At 39.1% G+C, this 26923-nt stretch overlaps 1 protein-coding gene across 2 annotated transcripts in view; it reads left to right on the top strand.

The window, feature by feature from the left end:
* Nucleotides 1-26704, top strand: part of ARMC3 (armadillo repeat containing 3) — a 92633-nt gene extending 65929 nt beyond the window's left edge. Inside the window, exons 12-19 of one of the 2 annotated variants that reach the window (XM_047755339.1) lie at nucleotides 771-907; nucleotides 1760-1928; nucleotides 4412-4512; nucleotides 5195-5296; nucleotides 5715-5810; nucleotides 20498-20701; nucleotides 22916-23078; nucleotides 26111-26704. In XM_047755339.1, the coding sequence (XP_047611295.1) occupies nucleotides 771-907; nucleotides 1760-1928; nucleotides 4412-4512; nucleotides 5195-5296; nucleotides 5715-5810; nucleotides 20498-20701; nucleotides 22916-23078; nucleotides 26111-26320 (1182 nt within the window). In that variant the 3' untranslated portion in view covers nucleotides 26321-26704. Of the gene's footprint in view, nucleotides 1-770; nucleotides 908-1759; nucleotides 1929-4411; nucleotides 4513-5194; nucleotides 5297-5714; nucleotides 5811-18511; nucleotides 18592-20497; nucleotides 20702-22915; nucleotides 23079-26110 lie in introns of those variants that run through there. The other variant, XM_047755340.1, reaches the window with a different exon arrangement.
* Nucleotides 26705-26923: the final 219 nt, after the last annotated feature.

Below are 26923 nucleotides of genomic sequence, written 5' to 3'. Positions count from 1 at the left end.
TTCCCATCAACAGTATAGGAGGGTTTCCTTTTCTCCACACCCTCCCTAGCATTTGTTATTTCTAGCCTTATTAATGATAGCCATTCTGACCCATGTGAGGTGGTACCTCATTGTGCTTTTGATTTGCATTTCTCTAGTAATCAGCAATGCGGAGCATCTTTTCATGTCCCTCTTGGCCATCGGTATGCCGTCTTTGGAAAAACATCTATATAAGCCTTCTGCCCATTTTTTGATTGAGTTGGTTTTTATTTGTCATTAAGTTGTATGAACTATTTGTATATTTTGTAAATTAAGCCTTTGTTGGTTGCATCATTTGCAAATATTTTCTCCTTGTCTATATGTTGTCTTTTCATTTTGTATATGCTTTTCTTTGCTGTGCAAAAGCTTTTAAGTTTGATTAGGTCCCATTTGTTTATTCTTACTTTTATTTCTGTTGCCTTGGGGACTGACCTAAGAAAACACTGGTATAATTTATGTCCAAGAATGTTTTGCCTGTGCTCTCTTCTGGAGGTTTAATGTTGTCATGTTTTACATTTAAGTCTTTAAGCACTGTGGCCTCTTGACTTTGAACAGAAAACTGGGCTCTGGTCTGTAAGGTTTTTGCAATTGATTCTTTTCCCCTGAATTTAATACACCTAAACATGGACACATCCTAAAATATTTTTACATAGTCAAAACTTTCCAACGGTCAGATAGTGAAATTTCTTTTTTTGGCATAAATGTTTATGTTCTGTAGTTTTAATGTGTAAAACTTTGGTTCTTCCTTCTAGTTGAGAAACTCAGGTGGACTGGAGCCGCTGGTAGAGCTCCTGCGTTCCAAGAACGATGAGGTCAGAAGGCACGCAAGCTGGGCCGTGATGGTCTGTGCAGGTGACGAGCCCATGGCCACTGAGTTATGCAGGCTTGGGTGAGTGGAGTGGTCTCAGGTTTCTGGCCCAGGTGGAGAAAGAGAAGCACACTCATGCTCTTCAGGCCTGTGGAAGCTCAAGTAGAGTCTACACACCTACTCTGAAGCTGCAGAGTGTTCAGAAGCTCTGTAGGTCGCAGCTGAGGCCTTTCTCTTGAAGGGACAGCCTGGGGAAGCGGGCCCCTCCCCTCTTCCTCCCACTGGAGAGCTCCTTCACCGTTTGGGGCAAACCATCTTCAGCATTTCCTTTTCCACTTTTCCACCTTGATAAATTCTTCTCACACTTTCCTCTGCTTGCTTTGCTAATAATCACAAGCCTGCCTGTCTCTCGGTGTTCAGTGCTAAAATAAAATGGGCAAGCCATGACTACCGTCTCTGTTTTTCTCCCCCTACAAACATTTCCACTAGAAATATGCATTTAACCAACCCCACCAAATTGGTTCTCCTTACCAACAGCCTATGAGTCAGCTGCCTTTTGCATATCAGCCAGTAGGGATTCCAGTTCCACAAACAGCTTTTCCCTATTTCTAACCATTTTTATTCTTTGTACATGTCGCCTGGTTAGCTGGAAAAAAATGGAGTCCAATCCTAATTTTGCTTTATATGAAGGATGTTTTCTTCTCAAAGTGACCTTTCCAACTGTTTGAATATGAATTACCACATGGCATATATGTTCTCACAAAAGGACTGATTTGTCATCAAAATTCTGTCAGGATTGGTTTATCTAAAAGGGTGGGATGGTTTTGAACTTTCTCTCAATTCTTTACTCAGGATCTTAGTGAGGGATGTAGATGAGAACTTAATGTTGGATTATTTCTATGAGGCAAATAATGTTTTCGCTTTTATTGACAGGGCTTTAGATATCCTTGAAGAAATTAATCTATCAGTAAGCCGAAAAAATAAATTCAGTGAGGCAGCTTATAACAAATTGCTCAACAACCACCTGTCTCTGAAATATAGCCAGACCGGCTATTTGTCATCAAGTAACATAATTAGCGATGGATTCTATGATTATGGTCGGGTAAGTGGCAGCACTAACTTGTGTTTTAGTATGTGTGATCATTTCTTCTTTAATCATGATACCATTACACTGCAGTTTTATAACTACCTAACTTAACCTATATTTTTATAGACAGAAACTTAGGAATCAGAACTTTAACCTTCAACTTTGTTGGGCTATAATATTTTGCATTTATGTACAGTTTTAACTAGAAGCTGATAACGTATACTTAAATTAGCTTGCTGATGCTAGTCCCAAGCTTCAGAGAAGATATAAAAGAAGCAGCTTCTTTTATGGTACTTCTAGTGTTCAGTGTTATCGACAAGGATAGAAATACAAAGGTTTCACTGTATTAATTATAATCTAATGGAAATTACCGAAATTGTAATAAAGAATATTATTTTACTAAGCTGCATTTATTATTATGATTTTTAAAACAACTTACAGTGTAACTCAGAGTTAATGTCAAGAAAAATGAGAAGCTACACATTAGAAGCTTGAGGACTTTTTGACATTCCTAAGTCAGCATTTTCTGCTTCTTCTGGAAACCAAAGGCAATAAGGAGAATGGGGACATTTTTTAAGAACCTACAAGTCCCTTTTAGACAAAGTAGGAAATGGGTACATTCTGCAGACCTCAAAACCAGTTAAAAGTCCCTGGGATCAGGCAGAAGCTACACAGGGGAAAGACTGATGAGGGGGACAGAGCACGGACAGGGAAAGCACCATCAGAAACATGCACTTCCAGAGGCGATGGAGAACTCAGAAGTGCAAAAGCTGTATGTTTGGTTTGCCCGGGATAGGTGGGCAGGACCTCGGAAACTGGGCTGTCAGCAGAAACTCTCTGGGACCAATGTGGTTCAACGAAGCAGAGGAAACAGGGTCATAAAAGAATCACAGCTAAGCCACATTTGCAGGACACACTGTATCACGGTAACAGAATAAGAGACATTCTGAATAATCAAAACAGCTAGTTTACGGAATGCCTGTTGTTGGGCAATGGAAACAAATCCGGCTAGCATTCTCGAGGATGCAGGTTCGATCCCTGGCCTCACTCAGTGGGTTAAGGCTCTCACGTTGCCATGAGCTGTGGTGTAGGTCGCAGATGAGGCTCAGGTCCCATGTTGCTGTGGCTGTGGCAGGCAGCTGTAGCTCCAATTCGACCCCTAGCCTGGGAACTTCCATATGCTACAGGTGCAGCCCTAAAAAGCAAACAAAAGAAAACAAAACAAAAACCAGCTAGCCTAAAACTTTATCTCTTCCTTCTGCTTCTCCTGGCCTTCACAACCACCATGCCCACCATAACACACACAGAAACCACCGAGAAACTAATGTTCTTGTTCAATGATGTGTAATTTTAAAAGAACTGATACAACATTCTTAGTACAAAGATGCTTTAAGTAAAAGAGGAAGGAGTTCCCGTTGTGGCTCAGCAGGTTAAAACCTGACTAGTATCCATGAGGATGCTAGTCAATGCCTGGCCTCACTCAGTGGGTTAAGGATCTGGTGTTGCCATGAGCTGCGGTGTAGGTTGTAAATGCGGCTCGGATCTGGCATTGCTGTGGTTGTGGTGTAGGCCGGCAGCTGCAGCTCTGATTCGACCCCTGGCCTGGGAACCTCCATATGCCACAGGTGCGGCTGTAAACAGGAAAATAAACAAAGGGCTCCCTTGTACTGGGTCAGGTAGCCTCACTGAAGGGTGCAAAAATTTGAAGGAGGAGAGGGACTTAGCCATGGGACTAGCAAGGGAAGAGCTTTCTAGGAGGCAGAAATTGAGTGGAAGCCATAAGGAGTAAACGTGGCTGCCACATGGAAGCAACAGCAAAGTCAGTGTGGCTTAGAGCTGAGCGAACCATGGACAGAAGAGCAGAGATGAAATTAGAGAGGCCAAAAGCAAGCAGGCCATGTAAGTCTTGTAAACCACTAGAAGGATTTGGGTCTTTACTCTGGATGGAGTGAGAAGACATGCCAGGACTCTGGGCAGAAGAATGACACGCTCTGACTTTAAAAGAATCATGAAACATATCTTTGAGGTGGGAGAGAGGGATCTATTACTTGACTGGAAAAAGCCCTCACCAGGTGATCTGGTCTAACCCTCTTCACCAGGTTGAAAAATTACTAGCACAGGGCTTTGTCTTGCTTGTTTTTAGTAATTCTCACAGCATGTTTAGTGACCTGTTTAGTAATCAGTTACTCTTATAGACAGTAAGCTCTGCCTTATGTATACAGATGCATTTTCAAACTCAGTTCCAGGGGCCAAGCTGCTAATGATGATGAGAAACAACTGAGTGAAAAGCTTCAGCGCCTGTGAGGGAATTAGAAGGGGCATCTTGCCCAGACGCAAGATGTCCCCAAGCCTCAGGTTCCAATTTCTAAGTGTGTCTCTGTGCTTGTGTGTGTGTGAAATTAGACACCTCAAGCAGCTGAGAACCTACTCTATCAGTATTCACTTAACAATACATAATCTATGCAGATACTACTTTTCAGTTCTTAAATTATCTACAGATAAATCCTGGAACCAAACTTTTGCCTTTGAAGGATCTCTGCTTACAAGAACCAAGTGACCAACGTGCCATACTCTTGGTTAACAGTAAATCTTCTGAAGTGTGAGTCTTTGAGGGGAGAAGGGATGCAGGGATTTTATGTTTGTCCATCACCATGTGAATACATAAAGTTTCCCAGGATGGTATCTTTTCTTCCTCCCTGTATCCAGCACCACCATGAAGGTAAACACAGGTCCATACACTCAGAGCCTGGCATACACGCCTGGCATATTCACGGGATATTCACCACCATGGTTTCCCTCTGACTCACGTTAGCCGTCAATTCCTGGTGTATTTCTGCAGTCAGGGCTTCTCACCTTTCTGTTAACACCAAGTAACTGAAGGAAGTATCAGTAGATAGGAGCAGACCAAAATGAATTATGTTTGCAAGTCTCTAGCACTATATGCAGGAGAACCACTGCTGCCCAATTTCTTTTTCATTAAATAAAACATAAATGGTAGAGCTAAAAAATGAAAACTTCAACAGACTTTAAAATGGTCTTATATTCCTCTATATGATACATTTTCATGAGATGTATTTTATAAAAATATTTCCAGTTCTAGCTCATGAAAAGCTTTGTAATAATCATTTTGTCTTAAATTTGCCTTTATGCTTTTAAAATGTTACTACCAAAGGTCAGCTCCAAATATGATTTTTCAGGAAAAAAAATCTATTTTGTAGGACAGAGTCAATAGTGACAAATTACTTTAACTTGGGTATAATTTCAAATATGTAAAATTTTAGTTCTCCACCTCCATCTACAGAAGATAAGTCATCAGACGTTGGTTATGGACGGAGTCTTTCTTCTTCATCTTCTTTAAGAAGAGCAAGTAAAGAAAAGACCAAGTAAGAAAATCATGTTTTATCTACACTCAAGTAATTATCTCCCTTAATTTGGGAATGAAAAAAAATTCAGATTTTAGGTGTTTTGGCAACTTAATTTTTATTTTTCTCACGGTCACATCATTTCAGGATGAAAGCCAGGAAACCTGGTTTGACGTTCTGCCTACTGTGAACCTACAGTGAGATCTTGAGCCCCTGACTCAGTGTCCATGACCAGGCTTCGTTTTCTTATCAGCAGGTGGAATGATGCCTGGTACCTTGCTGCTTCTCCATTAATGGAGTCAAAACATATATATTGGAAATGAAAATGCCTTATAGATTGTAAAATACATTGCAAATGTAGTGTATTGTTATTTTACATATGATTGAAATTGGTTGTGGTTTCTTTTCAAATGACAAGAGAAAACAGTTATCATTTTAGTGCTGGACTTGGATCTCCCACCGAAGAGAAATCAGAACCTACCTCGGGACGCAACACTGCTCTTAGCAAAAGCGCCGCTAAAGAGAAAGGATCAAGGTAGAGAATGCATTACTGTATTCTTGTCCTAATTGTAATGCCATCAAGTTTTAATTACCCACAGCGCTGGTGAGCGGGAGGGGCTGGCTTTTAACTAGAAAGCTCTGCTAACTGAGTCAGATGTAGAACTAAGTGGGACTTGTGAAGTGTCAACTTTGTGTCTCTTGTAGTCTCTTTAAAACTTACCCAGAGGGAATTTCTCCTCCCACCACCCCCACCCCCCAACCCTGGCACTCTACTCACTAATTAAAGGCTAGAGACACTCTAATTCAGAAATGACAATGGGAACAGCAGTCTCCAGTCAGTTGAGAGTCCAGCTGCATGCAGGAATCAGTTAAAATGAACCTTTCTCTGCTCCCCTAGTGGTTGCCTTTGCAGGTGTGAGCCCTGCACAGGAGTATAAGCCTTCCCTCCCTGATGCCTCATGCCTTAAGGCCTCCTCCCCACCTTCTCACGGAAACCTCTGACCCTTCAGGAAGCAATGAGGAGGAAAAGGAAACAGGACCACGTTCTTGACTTAGTTGGAACCGTCATAATGCAGTTCACCCTTTTCAGGCCTGGCATATTTTAAAATATGGTCCATGTGTTTACATATTTTAAACATATTCTTTCTCTTGTGAGCACTGTCCTGGATTCTTCAAAAAGCCCCTTGGACCTCCTGCCCACTCCATGTCTCTTTAATCACTGTTGACATGAGCCCATGAGGTCCACTGGGGTCCTGGAGGCTGCTTGGCTCACAAATATATAATTGAGCATCCACTTTCTAAACCCAGACGGGCCCCTAAGATCTCCTGAGGACCTCAGAGCTGTGTGTTTTCCATTTCTGACTTTTTTCTATTGCAGTCTCTCTTGCTCACTATTCTGATCTCTGCTTCTGATCTGCTCCCGCTGTTCCAGCCCTCAAACTATCTGCCTCCCCCCTCCCGCCCCACTCCCCTCCCCACCTCTTGCCTTCCTCTCCTCACTTGGCTTCTGCTTCTCCCCCACTGGACTAAGAGCACCTTGAAGACAAGAACTCATTGCCTGACTCGAGTCATTTCTCTTTTCATCCCCCGCATTTAGCACCATGCTTGGTTGGCATATATAAGGCATTTGTGTTTATTCAAGAAAACAGAAATCTGAACTTTTGCAGGAAAAGGTTATTTTCAACAAGGCCCACTCTTATAAACTGTATCCCTTGAGCAAATAAATTATCTTCTCTTTGCCTAAATTCCCTCATCAGTAGAACGGAAAAAAAAGAAAAAGAAAAAAAAAAACAACAACAATAGTCTGTTCATCAGATATTGAGAAGATTAAATAAGTTAATAAATGTAAGGGGCTTAGATCAGTGTCTGGCCTAGAGTAAATACTCAACAAATGTTAGTACTGTTGTATGAAAGAGTTGCAAGGAGCCCAAACCCACTCCAGCCTTGCAGGGATGCAAGGGATCTCAAGAATCTAGCACACGGCAGGCGCTGGGAATAAAGTCAATAACCCTAAAGTCTGTCCATCTCTCTCCCTGTCTCTCTTTTTCTCTCTCCACCTACAAGGTATCTGTTTACAATTGCTTTGTTATCTTCCTTGACTTTCTTCTGATTACCACCTCACCCATAACTATAGCTTAAACGTGGCTCTGATTTGCCATGGGACCGAATCTGGCCCCAATTCTAAGGCAATCTTTCAATCCTAAAGCCCAGCAACGACCAAGTATAATCTCCCTCTCTTGTGCATATTCGTGAGGGAGACCATCTAATTTTCACATTCTTGGCAGGACCTGGGCCGACTCTTAAGGCATGTGTCTCCCCTTAGTCCACCCAGCTGTGGTCCTGGGAAGAATCTGCCTCCTGATCCACTGACAGAGGAAGAGTGGGCCCTGTGACTGCTGAGTGACCAACGCAGCCCTGTGGTCCGTATCACCTATCAGTCCAAGTGTGCCTTTCCCTCCAGTGTCCCTGATGCCACATCAGCTGTCTTTGGTAGTTCTGCCATCCTCAGCTCTTTTCCATCATTTTACTTTTCTTACAATTCAGTTTGGCTCTTGATTCCAAACTTTTGCGAGAGAAACTTTCAACCTTCTGGGTTGAAAGTTATTTTGTGTATTTGTGAATATCAAAATGCCAATCTTCCAACAGCTGTGCTTTTTATTGTATCTCAGTAAACATTTGGTATTAATATTTTTCTGTGACATTTTGAAGCATTCACGTATTCATCTCATTTGATCCAAGTCACTTTGTTCTGTAAGTTCCTTCTTTTCTGGCCCTTGTTGCTGTCTCCCCATCCTCTAGAAACACCTTAAATACTGGTATTTTCCCGGATTCCTCATCTACTCCTTTACTCACTCTCTGCAGTCTTAGCTGCCACTCACATGTATATGCCAGTTTATACCCCTCTCAGTCCAGACTTGTGTGTCTACTTGCCTGTTGGTCTTCTCTATCCCATTATCCTGTAAACACCTCAAGTTTGGTGTGCTCCAAACTGAACTCATTGTTCTCCCTGATTCCCACGCCGCCTCCTCCTCTTCTATTCCCGATGCTGGTGAGTGTTCCCATCTTCCAGACCATTGCCCAAGTATAGGAGGCATCTTCAGGTCCTTCTCCCTTATTCCCAAAACTGAATGAATCTCTTACTCCTGTCCACTCTGTCTTACTTATCTCTTAAATCGTTCTTCCTTTTCATTCCCACCTCACTTCCCTAGTCACATCTAGTATATCTCAGTCACACTGACCTCCTTATTGTAAGATCCTCCTGCCTTTTGTATAGTCCACCCATCCTCCATCCTACCTACCCCTCGGTGTTCTATTTTTGCAGTGAAAGTCTGATCATATTATTCTGCCTAAAATAGTGACTGTTATCTTCCAGATGAAGTCCAGACTCCAACCACGGCATAGTGTGTAATAACAGTTTCCTGACTTGCATACATGGCAATGCCTAGTCTGCATTCTCTTTACATTTTTGCTTTTGTGAGGCCTTCCCTGATTACCCCAGGCAAAATCTTCCCTTTGGGACAAATACTTTGTGAATTTGATCTGTGACTAATATATAACCCAAACTGATTAATGCTCATTTGTTTATTTGTCCTTCTTAGTAAGGGATCAGGCCTTTTTCATTGAACCTAGAATAACATCAGGCACATCAAGAGCAGTAGAGGAATATTTACTGTATAAGTAGTCACAAATTATTTCAAATATTGAATGCTGGTTATTGAAAGGAATAGATGTTTGGCTCCCTTAAAGTATGCGCCGGGAAAATAATTACAAAAAATGAGGATAATTATTTCTTCTTCACACCATCTCCACTCTGCTCCTTGTCTCTGCATATTCTTGCATCTCACTCCCCTTTTGAAGATAAACCCTTAATGTGCTCCCAACATTTAAGAGCTCTGTTGGCTTGTAAAGGAAAACACACAGATTTTTGGGTTCCGATAAAACTGGCCCTTGGTTTTCATATCATATTGTCAACTGGCAATGATGGTTCCTACCTCATAAATCTGCTGTCAGAGTAAGGGACATGATATACGTAAAGTCCCTAAACCACTGTCTGGCTTATTGACGTGATCGGCATGTGTCCAGGCTCTTTCCTCTTCTTGGCGACTGGAAGACAGACTGGTCAGAATTCTATTGTTCCGTTGTTTATTTTTTGGTCAACATTTCTCCTCTTGTGACTGTTAAAACTGTGGACCCCTAGACATAGAGTGTAAAGCTCTACTTATCTGATAACGTCATGGAGAATGTTTAATGTTGACAAAAAGATACCAAGTGATACTGACAAAGAATCATGAGACATCTCGAACCACAAAGTGGCTGAATTTTTGAAAAGGAGGAAAGAAGAGATGAGAGGTGCCCTAATACAGTCAAGGAAAGTGAAAGCGTGGATTTCTGTCTTTTTCCTGATGCATATGATGACCGTTTACCATGTAAACTCAAACCTTTAAGCAGGAGGCACTCATTAGGTGACCAGACACCATTTTATTTCTGGTTTTGAAGGTTTTAGTGGCACACTCTTATGGCACAACACTCGTAGGAGAGACTTATTTTGTGTTGATCCAGGCACCTTCCTGATACTGCCCTAGGCTTCCCTGCAACCAGCACGTCTTAGGCCCTCTAAAGCTTCTCCTTGTAAAGACCATCCTACTTCCAACCAACATTTACTATCCCCGTTCATACTATACTATATTTTACACTCAGTCTAGTTTTCATAAATATGTAAGTTGATTACACATGAGTTTATCACGCACACTTAAAAGTTTATTGTTTTCTGTATCCTATTTCATATCCTTCTAGTCAGTTCACCTTTGGAGACTTTCAGATCTTTACAACGTATACTTTAAAATTCCTGCTATTTAAATCATCTTGATCGCCTCACAATGACTTCCTAAAACATTTTTGTCTTTAAAATAATTTCCCTCAGGAAACTGGACAGCCACATGCATAAGAATGAGGCTAGACCACTATTTTATACTATAAACAAAAGTTAACTCAAAATGTAAGATCTGAAGCCGGAAAACACCTAGAAGAAAACTTAGGCGATAAGCTATTGACTTTGGTCTTCGTAATAAATTTTTGAATCTGACTCCAAAAGCAAAAGCAGCAAAAGCGAAAATAAACAACTGGGACTATAGCAAACTAAAAAGCATCTGAAAAGGAAACCATCAACAAAGTTAAAAGACAACCTCTTAATGTGAGAAAATATTTGCAAATCATATATCCAATAGAAGGTTAATATCCAAAATGTAAAAAGAATTCATAAAACTCAGTAGCAAAAAAAAAAAAAAAGCAATCTGATTTTTAAATGTCAGAGGATCTGAATAAACATTTTTTTCAAAAAAAAGACATACAGAAGGCCAACATGCACGTGAAAAGATGCTAAATATAATCATCAGGGAAATGCAAATCAAAACCACAATGAGGTATCACCTCACACCTGGTAGACTGGCCATCAGGAAGACAGGAGATAACTAGTGTTGGCCAGGAAGTAGAAAAAAAGGAACCCCCTGTACACTATTGATAGGAATGTAAATTGGTGCAGGCACTATGGAAAACAGTATGGAGTTTCCTCAAAAAATTAAAAATCAAAATGATCCAGCAATTCCACTTCTAGGTATTTATGCAAAGAAAGAAAAAACACTAACTTGAAAAGATTTATAAACTCCCATGTTCACTGCAGCATTATTTAAAAAAGCCAAGGTATGGAAACATGGAAACAACCTGAGTCCATCAATGGGTGAATGGAGAGAAGAAGGAGAAGGAGGAGGGGAAGAAGGAAAAGTATGGTATATGTATACGGTAGAATACTACCAACCATGAAAAAAGAATGAAATATTGCCATTTGAGACAACATGGATGGATCCCAAAGGCATTATGCTAAGCAAAATGGCAGATGAGAAAGACAAATATTATACAACTTCACTTATATGTGGAGTCTAAAAAACAAAACAAATAAACAAGCAAAAAAAAAAATCATAGATAAAGAGAACAGAATAGTGGTTCCCAGAGAGAAGCAGGGGGAGTAGGTGGAGGGGTCAAGAGGTACCAACTTTCAGTTATAAAATAAACAAGTCACGGGGATGTAATATACAGTATGGTGACTCCAGTCAATATCGTAGAGCATACTTGAATGTTGCCAAGAGAGTGAACCCTAAAATTTAACTTTGTATGGTGATAGATTGGTAGCTAGACTTACCTATTGATCATTTCTCGATGTATACAAATATCGAATCATTATGCTGATCACCTGAAACCAATATAATGTTACATATATATTATACCTCAATAAAATTTTTAATTAAAATTTTAAAAAATAAAATACTTTCCCTCAAACCCTCTTTTATCTATACCTTAGCTGTTTTTTACCCCTCCTCCAAATTTTAACCAATTTCAAAAGTGTTCCAAAAATGTATTGTCTCTTGGTGACAATTAAATACCTTCTGACCTTCTTTTCCTGAATTGATTTATTCATTCGACAAATACTTACTGAGCACTTACTAGATGTCAGGAATTTTTCCAGTATTGGAGGAAGTGCTGTGAACAAATACCTCTGCCTTGACAGAACTTACATCCTAGTGGGGATACAGACAACCAACAAAATAAACCACACACACACATACACAATGTATCTTCTTAAGCCCCAAATAAATCCTGTCTCCACCTTGTGTAATACTCCTTTCTTACTCTTTTGAAAGAGACTGGGTAGAATAAGATACGCAAGTGTAATAGGTTTCTTTTAACATTGAACTGCTTGAGTTTCTAATTTTTATTCCTTGTGGAATTTATTGAACGCTACCTGGTATTGTGATTATTTTTCACATGCCGACATCTTCCCACCTAAGTTGAAACCGCAAGTGGGCTGGATTCATGACTTGCATTCCTTCCACCAGCCTTGCTCTGTAATATACATTCAAACAGTTGGTGGTATCAAAGGGAGCAAGTGATTAAACTTTGACAATGTCAGTACATGATTTTGAGCCAGACAATTATCTTCCTCTCTACCTACCTACCTGCTCATCTACCTGTGAACGTACAAAAATATCCTTACTCTTTTAGGTTCCCACAGCAAGCCTCTGAGATAGTTTTGCTAAGGCCTCTGCAAGAAAGGTAAAGGTTCTAATAACTTTCATCATAAATTGATACTCTTTCTGATGAGTAACATTATAGGAGCTAATTTTATAATTTCCAAGCTCTTGTTTCCATATTTATTCAGAAATGAAAGTACAGAAGCCCTTACTACGACCACTTGGCAGTCTTCATGGAAAAGAAGCCCAAGTGAAAGATTTCTATTTATAGCAGCAGAAAACTAAAGTTCAGGAGTTCCCGTAAATTATCTCTTCTTTAATCACTCAGTCAGATTCCCCTCCCAGATGCACTCAGCCCCGTGTCCTGGATATTACTGTCTACGTGCCAAATGATTCTTCCTACTCCAGGCAGCACACTCAGTGAGAAAAATGCCTGTTTTGTTTTATAGGTGACTCTGAGTAATCACAGAGTCCAGCTCTCCAATCTTATAAAGCTACCCTGTAATCTTAGGAAACAGGTAAACTTATTTATACTTTGCGCCATTCTAACTGACCTTCCCACTACTGGTTCTTAATTTACTAAAATCTTACTATGTATGTTAAGATGTTCAGCTTGCTTATCTTACAAAAAAGGGAAGCGGTTAAGATCATATAGCTGAGAAATACTATTTTTTGCTTACAGATTTTATCACAATATATGGCTAGTGCAATTAACACATGAGTAGACTCTACTTAGCTGTAGTAAATAGAATATTGAATTAGAAAATATAAAACTTTTTAGTATTTGCTATGATTATATAGTTTTGCATCATTCTCCAATGGCAGCTGAAAGGATTATTTTTGTACTTTTTCCCTCTTAATTAAAGAGAAAACTCAAATGGACTTTAGTTTATCCCCTTCCCACCCCATGTTTTAATTAACACTTAAAGATAATTCCCATCCCTAATTTACTTCTAGTGGAACAGAATGCTCTATACTTTTGATTATATAGTTTAGGAGATTTCCCTGCCTACACTGGCCTGGTTCAATTTTGAGGCTTATATATATTTATGACTAAGATTTATTAAAGCAAAAGATAAAATACAAGATCACCAGGAAAAATATAGACATATGCAAAGGTGGAAAGAAGTCAACCACAGGTCTCCTCGTCCTCGTTGTCTCTCCATGAGCATAGCATAAGATGCAATTTTCTCATGTGAGTTAGCTCCACCCAAGGACGTGCACCTGAGTCATGGGATCCAGACTTCATAAAGGTGCAGATTCCAATTACCTATAGGGACATACCAATTTGAATGACAGTACATTTCTCTCAAGTCAGAAGGAAATGGCACAATATGTTTCAAGAGCTAAAAGAATCAACCATATGTTTTATGAGATCACCAATATGTGGAATCTAATTTAAAAAAATGATACAAAAGAACTTATTCACAAAACAGAAACAGACTCAAAGACTTTAAGACCAAACTTATGATTCCAAAGGGGAAATGTTGGGGGGGAGGGATAAAATGGGAGGCTGGGATTGCCATGTACACACTACTATGCATGAAATGGATGAGTAACAAGAACATACTGTATAGCACAGGGACATCTACTCAAACTCTGTAGTGACCTGTATGGGAAAAGAATCTGAAAAGGAATAGACGTGTATATGTATAACTGATTCACTTTGCTGTACACCTGAAACTAACACAACATTATAAGTCAACCATACGCCAATAAAATTTTAAAAAGAACCAATGATGTATTCTCTAGCTGGTGAAACTATCTTTCAGCAATAAAGAGGGGGAAATAAAGACAGACGAAGAAAAGTTTGTTACTAGCTGGCCTACCCTTACAGGTTGGCTAGGTAAAGGAAGTTCTTCTAATGAAAAGAAAATGTAGAAAGAATTTGGAAGTATTAGAAAGAAAGAAAGTAACAAGGAGAGCTGAAATATAGGTATATACAATAGACTATTTACTTGTGAATTTTATGCATATTTGATAATTGAAACAATCTTTTTTGTCTTTTTAGGGCCGCACCTGAGGTACATGGAGGTTCCCAGGCTAGGGGTCCAATCGGAGCTGTAGCCGCTGGCCTAAGCCACAGCAACATGGGATCCGAGCTGCATCTGCGACCTACACCACAGCTCATGGCAACACCAGATCCTTAACCCAATGAGTGAGGCCAGGGATCGAACCTGCATCCTCATGGATGATAGTCGGGTTTGTTAACCTCTGAGCCATGACGAGAACTCCTGAAACAAGTATCATAACAACATCTGATACCCAAGACAATGATATTTAAAAGTGGAAAAGGTAAAAGTGGTAAAATGTGGATAGCAGCAGACTGTAATAAGCCATGTATGTATTTTTAATACCCATAGTAACCTATAAAATACCTACAAATGAATACAAATACCTACAAATGAATACTCAGAAACAGTATACATAAATCAAGATGGATAACTAAAGAATGTTTCAGTAACCCACAGGAAGGCAAGAAAAGAAAAAAAAAGAAGAAAAAGAACCAGTCGAAAGCCAAAAATCGTTGGAGTGAAATAAAATGTTATGATTCAATTATTTGCTGCTTTAAAAACTCAATTCAAATTTGTTGTTATAGGTGGGTTGAAAGTGAAAGGATGGGAAAATATACCATGGAAATACTTATTTTTTAAAAAGCAGGAATGGCTTTTAAAATATGTAATAAAGTAGACTTCCAAGCAAAGAAAAATTCTAGAGACAAGGCTATTACATATGATAAAATCGATCAATCCATGAAGAAGCATAATGGTCTAATGCATAGGCACCAAACCACAGAGCTTCAAAATACACAAGGCAAAAACTGATAGAACAGAAAGGAGGACTAGATAAATCCAAAATTACAGCCGAGGACTTCAGCATGTCCCTCTGAGCAAGTGACAGAACAGCTCGACCTAAAATCAGCAAAGATAAAAGATTTGAACAACATACCATGGAACATTCCATCACCAACAACAGAATGCATATTTTCTCAACTGCATTTGGAATAGTCACCATACCCTGGATCATAAAACAAGGCTCAGAAAATTTAAAATAATTAAAATCACACAATATGTTTTCTCATTATGACAGAATCAAACTAGAAATTAATGACAGAGAGACAAGAAAATCTTTAAACATGTAAAAAACGAATGATACACTTCTAAATAATCGCTGGGACAAGAGGAAGTCTCAAAGGAATTTAAACATAAAAAGAACTAGATGAAAATATAAATTCAAAATTTGTGAGATACAGCCAAGGCAGCACTGAGAGGTAAATTTATTTCACTAGGTAAAGATGTCTTAAATCAGTCATCTAAACTCTTATTTCAAGAATCTAGAAAAAGAAGAGCAAAATATACCCAATATAATTAGAAGGAATAAAATAATGAGCAGAAATCAATGAAATTTAAAACAGGAAAACAGCAAAGAAAGTCAATGAAATCAAAGCCATTTCTTTAAAAATGTCAATAATATTGATAAACTTCTAGCAAGACTGACAAAGAGTAAAAGAGAAAAGACATAAATTGTCAATATCAGAATTGAGAGAGGGAACTGACATTATAAACCTACACAAATTAAAGGATAATACTATGAAAACCTTAAATTTAGCAACTTAGACAAAATGGCCCAATTCAGCCAAAATTGTGAACTCTCAAAACTCATCAAAGATGAAATATATGACCCAAAAAATCCTGTAATTATCAAAGAAGTAGATTTCATAAAATCCTTCCAAAAAAGAAATCTCTTGACCAAGATGGTTTCATTAGTGAATTCTGCCAAACATTTCAAGAATTAACACCACTCTAAACAGTCTTTTCCAGAAAATAGTGTTTCCCAATGTGTTATGATACTAGCATTATCCTAATGCCAATACCAGACAAAGACATTATAAGAAAATTATAGGTCGTAATCCACCATTAGCAAAATTCTTTCTGAAATATTAGCAATTAAAGTAATAGTTAATCAAATCAAAGAGAATAATTCATCTGAGAGAAGTTTATCCCAGGAATGCAAGGCTGATTCAGTATTTGAAAATCAATCAATGTAATACACCATATCAACAGTATAAAGAAGAAAAAGCACATGATCATATTAATTGCAGAAAAATTATTTGGCAAAATTCAACATCTGTTCATGTTAAAAAATAAAGCTATCAACAAAACAGGGAGATAAGGGGACTTCCTCAACCTGATGAAAGGCATCCAAAGAATTACATCATACTTAATGGTGAGAGACTGGATGCCTTCCTGCAAAGATCATGAACAAAACAGGGATAGCCATTCTTATTATTCCCATTCAATATTATTTTTGAAGTCCTAGACATTGCAATTAGGCAATTTAAAAATATATACAGATTGGAAAATATATATACAGATTGGAAAGTGAGGGGAGAAAAGATGTTTCTGTTTGCAAACAACATGATTGTCTAAATAGAAAATCCTCAGGAATCCATTTTTTAAAAAACTCCTAAAACTAATAGGTGAGTTTAGCAACATGTCAGGATATAAGGTCAACACAGAAAAATCAATCATATTTTTATATGCCAGCAAAGAAAAATTGAAAACCAAAAATTTTAATAACATTTTAATAGTTCTGAAAAATGAAATATGGAAATGAAAATGAAACAAAAAAACATGTATAGAACTTGTATATCAAAAACTATAAAACACAACAGAAATCAAAGAATCACTAAAGTGAAGAGATACACCATGTTCACGTGTTGGAAAACTCAACATAGTGAAAATGGCAGTTTTCCCTGAGTTGATCTACAGATTTGATATAATTCTATCAAAATCCCAGTAGGAATTTTTGTAGATAGAGATATGCCAATAGTAAAATTTTTACAAAAAGGTAAATAAACTATAATAGCCAAAACCATTTTGAAAAAGAATTGAATCACCTGATTTTTATGGCTTACTATAAAGCTACAGTAACAAAGATAGTTTGTAATTGATGAAGGGGTAAACCAAGGCATGAATAAAGAGAACAGTATAACAGATGACACAGACATGGCCAATCGATTTTTTAATTGAAAATTTTATGATATAAATGAAAATTCACATGCTATTCTAAGAAATAATACAGAATGATCCTATGTACCATTTACCCAATTTCTTCCAATGATAACGTTTTCAAAATTATAGTACAATATCAGAACCAAGATACTGATGAATACAATCCAACAAATTTATTTAGGTTCCCCCAGTTTTACTCCTGTGTGTGTGTGTATCAACTTTTATGCACTTTTATCACACATGTAGGTTCATGTATCTATGACTACATTTAAAATAATCAACAGTTCTATCACCACAAGGATCCTTCACGTTTAATTTCTTGGCACCATTTGTTGAAAAGTCTGTACTTCTTCCATTGAATTGTTTCTGTGCCTTTTGAGCATGCCTGTGTGGGTCTGAGGCCTCTGTTCTGTAACGTTACTCTGTGTCTGTCCCTCCACCAATATCACTCTAGTTGATCGCTGAAGCTACACAGTAAGACTTGATAACAAGTAAAGTGAATCTACCTGTTTTCCTGTCTTTGTCAAAATGGATTTAGCTGTTCAAGGACCTGTGCCTTTCCATATAAATCTCAGAATAAAATTTTTTATTCTACAGAAACTTTGTTTAGATTTTGATAGGAATTACATTAAACCTGGAGATCATTTGGGGGAGAATTACATCTTTAATATGTCATATCTTTAAATCTAGGGACACAGTAGGTCTTCTTTGATTGCTTTCAACCTGAAGGTTCCCAGGCTAGGGGTTTAATCAGAGCTGTTACCGCTGCCCTACCCCACAGCCACAGCAATGCGGGATCTGAGCCACGTCTGCGACCTACACCACGGCTCACGACAATGCAGGATCTTTAACCCACTGAGCAAGGCCGGGGATTGAACCCGCATCTTCATGGACACTAGTCGACTTCATTAACTATTGAGCCACGAAGGGAACTCCTTCTTCTGAGTCTTTGATCACACCTTAGGTCTTTTTCATTGTACCACAAGTCCCTGAGACTCTGTCAGTTGTTTTTTCAATCTTTTGTTCTCTGTATTGTCCATATTAGATAATTTTTATTCATTTATCTTTAAGTTCACAGATTATTCCTTCTGTTATCTCCAGTCTGTTATTGAATCTCTTCAGGGGGTTATGTTCTGTAAGTTTTAGTTATTCTATTTTTTAGCTCCAAATTCTATCTTTGTATCTTCTATTTCTTTCAGACTCTCTCACTCCCTAGTCACTTCAAGAATGTTTGACCCTACTTGTTGGAACATTTTACACCTGTGTCATCTCAGCACTGGTGTGTATTGATTATCTTTTCCCATATGAGTTGAGATTTTTCTGGTTCTTCATATGTTGGGTAATTAGATTGTAATATTATATTATGAGTCCTACAGTTCTTCTTTATGGATCTTAAATACATTCTAAGAAGAATGCTTCGTGTGTGTGTGTGTGTGTGTGTTTTAGTAGTCAACTGTTCCAGTTGCTTTCATTCTTCGAATTCAAACCAGTGTCCTGTGGGTTGTCATTCCACTGTTCGCCTCATTTTCAAAGGCTTTGGAGTGCTACTTGGATCAGCCCTGCATGTGTGCCAACTAGTGTCCAATTTGGGACATGGGCAGTGGTCTATACTGTAGTTCCATCTTCAAAATCTGTGTATGTGCTGTTTAGGGTCAGACCTATGCACATACAGCTTAGAAGTAAGCCTAGGAATTCATAAACAATCTCAAAGGGTTACTTACTTCATCATCCCCCCTTCCAAGACCTCCCTTGTCTTTCCTGGTTCCTTAGAACTTCTCTTTTGGCCAAAAAACTTTATTCACCCTGCCCTGCTAGCTACACTCTTGCTGTGACTGAATCCATAACCACAGCCAAACAGCAGGAGGACTGGGCCAAGTAGAAGGCAGCTTTAGACTCTTAGGGACCTCAATGTCATGACTGCTACCATTGTCACCAGGCTCCTTGAGCACTGGGGCACAAAGAGTATGGATAAAAAATAAGAAAAATAAAAAATAAAAAAACAGGGCTTTCCTCCACTTTCTCTCTTTCCTGTTTCTCCTTGAGCTTCCTCTGTGCTGATGCTCACTTCCAGCTTCGGGGCCAGTTCAGCTTGGAGAATAGTGGAGGAAGATCAAAAGATAAACTCACCATCAGTTCAGTAGTAATTCGATTTTGTCTTCTCTGATCTTTCTGCTACAAATCACCTTTCAGAATTTTCAAAGAGCTAATGCATGCACCCTGTCCAGGTTTATGACTGTGCCCAGTAGGAGAGACAGTGAAGCGTGCTTACTCCCTGTTACCTGAATGAGAACCCATGTCATTGTTTTGCTCAACTTATTAATAGTGAGAGAATTAGTAAGATGTTAATACTGGTTCAAAGATCATTTGATAAAATATGTATTTCTATCCAATTTAATTAAGGGATGTTAGAAAAAGATTTCTGAGTTACACTTAAAAAAAAAAATCCTGTAGAATGACTAACATCTTACAGGACAATAAATTGCAACTTTTGGAATATATTTTCCATTGAATAGAAATAATTTGTATATCTACTAAACAAAAATATATATGTTAACTAATAATGTCTCTAAATCTAGAAATTTTAATTAAGTGTCTTTTAATTAAACAGTATATTTTTTATCAAGTACATTCCATTTTTCCCTAAGTACCAAACTAATTATATTTCCCTAGTTAAACTTTGGATGAGTCTTTGTCCCTGCATGACACAGAAACTCCCTGCCATCTTTATTTTGTTTTTGCCTTTTTTCATGTTTTGGATAATTATTCTTTAATATAGTGATCCAGATCCTTCTTGCAGAGGTCTCAAGTGAAGCAAGAGATGCTATAAGACTGGCATAGAGTCCCTGAGGAAGCAAACTATTTTTTCTAATTCAATAAATATCTATTACATACCTACAATATACCAGATATCTTGCTAAGCAGTTGAACAGAAGACCAGTATAAGGTTTTCATAATATATATCAATCATTAGCAGTAGCAATATTCTCTTGAAAATTAATTTCTCCTGCAAAATGTAGAGGCTATAAAATTCTATCATTGTTATGGAAAATTCGAAAACTATATGTGATATGTTTGTTGAGGCAGATATAAAGTACTAGGTTTTTGCCATGCTCTTCAGATTTACTCAGGGCAGAGTTAGTGTTTGTTCACTTTGTGACTTTGATTGCTGTTGTTTACTCTTTAAGGAAAGGCAGAGGGAAAAAAGAAGAGGAGAAAGTGAAAGAGGAGGAAGAGGCTACAGCAGCAGTACCAAAACTGATGGGAGAAGGAAGCCCTGATAAAGAATGGTACCCTCCCTCTGATCCCGACTTCTGTGTTTACGTGTATGAAGTGACCACATCCATACTTCCCATCACCAATATAAAGGAACAGATCGAGGTTCTTGCAAAGTAAGTTGTCTATATATACATTTACATTTTTAATTTCTAGAAAATGTTTTTTGACATTAGCGGTTTACATTTTTTAGCCAATTTTCAGACAACGACACCACAATAAAACTGAACTTTACAGAGTCCTGCCTCTGACTCTGAAGCAAAAACACAATGATGAATTGGAAAAAAAAAATTCTCCATTTATATCTTAGATCATATTTCTGCCAAGAATCAGAGCTAGGAGTTGGTAACTGCTTAAAGAAAAATGCCTGTGTCATTTTCTCCAGCTAAACCATGGAAAGTATCTTTCCGCACAATCATGAAAAAGTTATGAATGAAGGAATCCTATTGTAAATTATTTGTAGACTCACGAGCTATTTCCTAATACAAATAGCCACTGCCTATTTTTATAGGTCTGATATTTTGCTTTTCACATTGCTCTAAAGTGGGATTGTGGGTATTCTAGGAGATGGCTTAGCGCTCTGTGTTAGCCAGTGAGGTCGCCTCCTAAATTACAGCATTTAATCTGATTCCACTCAAAGAAAGCTGAGGACGTGAGCTGCTAGCTGTCTGGGATTAGGAATCACTAGAAATGGAGGATCGCCTTCATGACTGACACCAGCCAGTCGTGAGCTCCTGGCTTGTGCAACAGCTGCAGTCTCCACAGGCGCTTGTACTTCCTCCAAATAGAAGTGAGTTGCAAACATCAAACCTGGATGTGACAACTGCAAGAAACGCAGCCGCCAGATCACTGACTTCTTGTCAGCCAGGACTGGAAGAGAGCATTTTTGGCGACCAAAGTTTTCCTGGTGTCCTTGAGAAGTGATGACTCAAGCAGAACTCTGAATTAGCTCATTTTAACATTTGTCAAATTTCCTCATGCTTTGTTCCTATCAGAAATTCTCTTTATCATTCCCAAATAATTGGTTTTGTAACCTGAGCCCACAGCAAGATGGCAATACAGAGGTTTGCCCCCAGGCCTTTGGATCCTAGCAGCCACTATAGGGCACATGGCTGGCACTGCCAGTCAGTTTTGCAGGTGTCTGCCCAACCCTTTCTCTTGGTTTTCACCATTGTTCTTCTTCACTTGGTCCCACACACAGCAAGGGGAAATTCTTCCTTTAAAATGTGCAATTCTGCCTTTACTCCAAGATTAGTAGCCTTAGGTGACAAAGTGATTACCAACATCTTCAGGGAGAGCCTAATTTTAGGAAAAATCCACAGGCAAAGTACACCCTCATCTCACATCCTCTTCTGTTACTTATTTTTCCTTGTTGCCTCTTTCCTCTCACTTCAGTTGTATGTAAATGCCATGACTTTCTCAAAATTAAAAAAATTAAAAGATGATAAAACTTGAAAATATTTGTGAACCTAATGGGAAAATTTCCTATGTGTTTGTCTTTGTCTCTGAGTTTAAAGTCCTTAAAAGAAGGACCACATGGCATGATGGAGGATAATGTGAGAAAAAGAATGTGTGTGTGTGTGTGTGTGTGCGCGAGTGTGCGTGTGCGTGAGACTGGGTCACTTTGCTGTATAGTAGAAAATTGACAGAACACTGTAAACCAACTATAATAGCAAGGATAAAAATCATTATAAAAAAAGAAAAAAAAAAGGATCACGTGTTAGGACAACGCCTTCGGTTTCAGACTGAACATTTGAAAATACTTTCCAAGAGTAAAATTAAAACTGTGTTGATACCTATTTAGTGTAATATTTATTTCTATCTTGCTATAAATATTAGGAAATTAGCATTCATTTCTTTCTTCCTGCTGAATGAAATTATTACAATTTCAGTTTATATATGAAAGTTTGAATACAGTAAGCATAATGTCAATTATGGTAAGTACATTTTTGTTTGTTTTGTCTTTCTAGGGCTGCACCTGTGGCATATGGAAGTTCCCAGGCTAGGGGTCGAATGGGAGCTGCAGCTGCTGGCCTACACCACAGCCACAGCAATGCAAGACCTGAGCCATGTCTGTGACCTAAACCACAGCTCATGGCAACACCATATCCTTAATCCACTGAGCGAGGCCACAGATGGAACCCACATCTTCATAGCTACTAATTGGGTTCATTACTGCGAGCCACAACAGGAACTCCAGTACATTTTTAAAAGTAAAGCAAAACTCTTAGGGAAAATATTTTTTATACATATAATTACACAGTTACACTCAAAGCATCCAAAGACAGATATTAAACTTGACCAATTCAATCTCATTGTAATTGACACAGGTACGTGGCAGAAAAAATGGGCGGTAAAATTCTGAAAGAGAAACTACATGATTTCAGCTGGGAACTTCATATAAGTGAACTAAAATTTCAACTTAAATCCAATGTTGTACCAATTGGACAGATCAAAAAAGGAATCTTCTACCATCGAGCTTTGCTTTTCAAGGTATTTAAGATGTTTTTGCCTCATTTCCCATTAGGTAAAAATGTTTTGTCTTTATCACTGTGGAGTGAGCCAAGTGCTAACGATCGGCTGATGATATGAATCCTATCATTTAGATGTACTTATATTCGACATGGCTATGTATGTGTACACGCATACACACATGTATTCACCAGACTATTGGAAGCAAATTCATTCAACATTTATCACAAACCTACTATAGGCAGGGCCCCTTCCAGGGTCTGGGAATATAGAGATGCTAAAGTGACAGTCCCAGCATGGAAGGGGAACCTAAGCCAGACCTGTGGGTTCTCAGGTGACAACAGGGAAAGTCTCAGTGGGGGTGGGGTGGGGGTGGGGGATTAATTTGTGGCTTCCATGTTTTAGGCTACCTAGGGATTTCAGCAGGTAAAGAGGAAGACAAGAGTGTTCTGAATAATGCAAACATTTCATTCAAGACAATAGGTATGAGAGTCAGTGGTCCATTTGAGGGATGTAGTGTGGTTTGTCTGGATGCAGAAAAGAGAGGAAGGGTTGGATGAGGCTAAAGGGCCAGATGATAAAGCATCACGTGAGTTTGCACTTGATCCTAGAATCTATGAGTAGCCACTGAAAGTTAATGGGAAAATGGTAATATCATGATTGGAAAAACCATTCAGGCAACAGATTGGGAAAGGAATTAGAATGGGGGCAAGACTGGAAACAGGAAGACCAGTCAGAAGGTCACTGGAGCAAGAAGTACCACAATAGGTCACTGCTTATTGTGAACTTGGGAAAATACAGTGACCTCAGTTTTACTCTCTAGAGGATGGGCACTACAACAGTATCTATTTCACAGGGGTCTTGTGATGATTTAAAGTGCCTTGACATGGAGTAAGAGACCAATACATTTTATTTTGGAAAATATATGTTTATTTTTGTGTCACTGCCCCCCTATGAGTGTAAAATGATTCTAGGACCAATTTCAAGGGAATAAGGGGGTGTGTTCCACACATCCAAGCAATTCTTTGGCACCAGCTGGGTGTCCTACAATTCAACTCAATTCTGACACTATCTACCTGGAAATAGCGTCATTAAGGACTCAGTTTTAAAAGACTGCTCCCTTCACCCGCTTCAACCCACTTCTTTTTTTTTTTTTTGTCTTTTTGTCTTTGTCTTTTCGAGGGTCGCACCCACGGCATATGGAGGTTCCCACGTTAGGGGTCTAATCGGAGCTGTAGCTGCCAGCCTATGCCAGAGTCACAGCAACGCGCAATCTGAGCCGAATCTGCAACCTACCCCACAGCTCACGACAATGTCGGATCCTTAAGTCACTGAGCGAGGCCGGGGATCGAACCCACAACCTCATCGTTCGTAATCGGAATTGTTAACCACTGAGTCACGATGGGAACTCCTCAGCCCACTTCTCACACCAGGCACAAGCCCAAGTTGTCACCTGTGCATATGACTGACCAGACTATAGATTGGAGGTTCCAACAACCTCCTCCTTGGATTCCATTAATTTTCTAAAGTGGCTCACAAAACCCAGAGAAATGTATCATGTACTAGATTAGTGGTTTGCTATAAAAGAGTGTAAGACAGGAACAGCCAGGTAGGAGGGACGCATAGGAATGAGGTGTGGGGAATGGGCACAAGAGTTTCCATGCTCTCCCTAAATGTCTGCCTGTTCATCAACCCAGCAGCTCTCCAAATCCTGTCCTTTTGGGTATTTATGGATGCTTCATTGCATAAACATGATTAATTAAATCCTTGCCTATTGATTCAACCTCCAGCCCTCCTCCCCTCCCTAGGGGGTCAGAAGGTGGGAGTGAAAGTTCCAGCCCTCCGATCACAAGGTTAGGTCTCCTGGCAACCAGCCCCCATCCTTAGATATGGCCCCAAAGTCACCTCATTCCTATAACAAAAGACACCTTTATTGCTCTCATCACTTAGGAAATTCCAAGGGTTTTAGAAGCTCTGTGCTGGGAACTGGACAAAGACCAAATATGTGTTTCTTATTATACATTACAGCATGCCATACATCCAAATATCATTGTGTTGTAGCTGATCACTGACCAGGCCAGATAGAGTGTAAGACCCTAAAAGTGGTAACCATGTCTTAATCATCCTGGTCCACCCAAGACTACCTGGTAGCAGTCATTATATAGTAAGCAATCAGTAAATTACATTATAACTATAGGGATGCTCGAAACAGCACAAGTGTCACCTTCTCGTACTAGAAACGCCTATCGAGCACTTACTCTGTGCCAATAACCATGGCATGAATTCAGTTCATCTTTACACGAAGAGGAAGGTGGTTATACTGCTGTTATCCTCATTTCACAGATGAAGATGAAGCACAGAGAGGTTAAGTCATCTGCTTGAGGAGACAACAGCTAGTCAGTGGCTGAGCCGAAATTCACAACCAGCCAGCTCTCTTTCTTATCCACTATGATGTGGCTAAGAAGTCTCCAGATTATTTTAAAAGGTACTTTTAAATCAGGACAAATTGAAAAGACAACTTCCAAGGAACATAACCAACCTCATGCAGCCCAAGAGGGACCAATGGCTCGCACTTCTGCCCCTCTGGCTCCATAACACCTGTCTACACCACTCAGAACAAATGGGCTAGAAACAAGTCCCCACCAATTTGATACTTGCATTCAATCCCACTGCACATCACACCCAAGGAGCAGCCCAGAAGCATGGAAAGATTGATAGATGCACTAGTGCTGAAAGCCCGTGGAACAGCTTTGCTCCAATTACATTATCAATCTTGTGCTGATACAATGCAGCGTAACTGCCTGAAAAATGTCACTTCACAGCAGGACCTACACAGAGATTTTGAGTCCACAGAATCTTGAGGAACAAGGGAACTTATCACATTTTAACCAGCTCCTATCGTAACACTTCACATTTTTCCAGCCTTTCTAAGCACTTTCTTTTGCAGAAGTTGTGTATTTCACCTTCAAGCAAGGTGGGTCTTTCAACCACTTATTTTTCCTCTTCCCCCTCCCTCTCCTCACTCTTGGTTGATCTCATGTTTTCTCCCACAGGCTCTGGCTGATAAAATTGGCATCGGTTGCTCTCTGGTTCGCGGGGAGTATGGCAGAGCCTGGAATGAAGTTAAGCTGATGAATGAATCCCGTAAAGGGGTGATTGGGGCTGTCCCTCTCCCTGAAACGTACATAGTTGACCTCATGTTCCATCCAGGGGCACTGATAAAGTTACGAAGTCGAGAGGCAGATCTTTACAGATTTTTCTAAACTTCCAAATGAACACAACAGAGGTTCAAACAAGAAATTCATTACATACCCTTTCTATGACATTCACCAGTAGAAGAATAAAAATTTCTTTAAATGAAAGTATTAGAAATGTCTTCCCCACGTGGAAATGAGGTCACTAGGATTGGACCTGGTCGTGCTTCTGATTTCAGGCTTCTGGCAAGCATTGAGTCTGATAGGATCATATCATGCTCACAGTCTCTCATTATTCTCAAAAATTAATCCGCCCCACTGTTTCCTAAGGAGCATCTCTTTCCTTTGGGAATCACATGTAAAAGTACCCAGCTACTGTTCCCAGGACAATGCCTTGTGACTGTCATTCTTTATGTCCAGAATGAACTGATTAAATAAAGTCAATGGGTTTTTTTGGTTTGGTTTGGTTTTTGCTGTGCCTGAAGCATACAAAAGTTCTGGGGCCAGGGATCGACCCAGTGCCACAGCAGTGACAATGCCAGATCCTTAACCTGCTGAGCCACCAGGGAACTCCCAAAGTCAATGTTTTTTAACATCTTCAGTTGCCTTATCTTGCTCCCATAAAGTAAGATGATGTTTTGAATATTTATAGACTTCAGTATTATAAATTCC

This window comes from Phacochoerus africanus, chromosome 12, assembly GCF_016906955.1.
Source record: "Phacochoerus africanus isolate WHEZ1 chromosome 12, ROS_Pafr_v1, whole genome shotgun sequence".
NCBI classification, from domain to species: Eukaryota; Metazoa; Chordata; class Mammalia; order Artiodactyla; family Suidae; genus Phacochoerus; species Phacochoerus africanus.
This window is presented reverse-complemented; position numbering and strand designations above follow the sequence as displayed.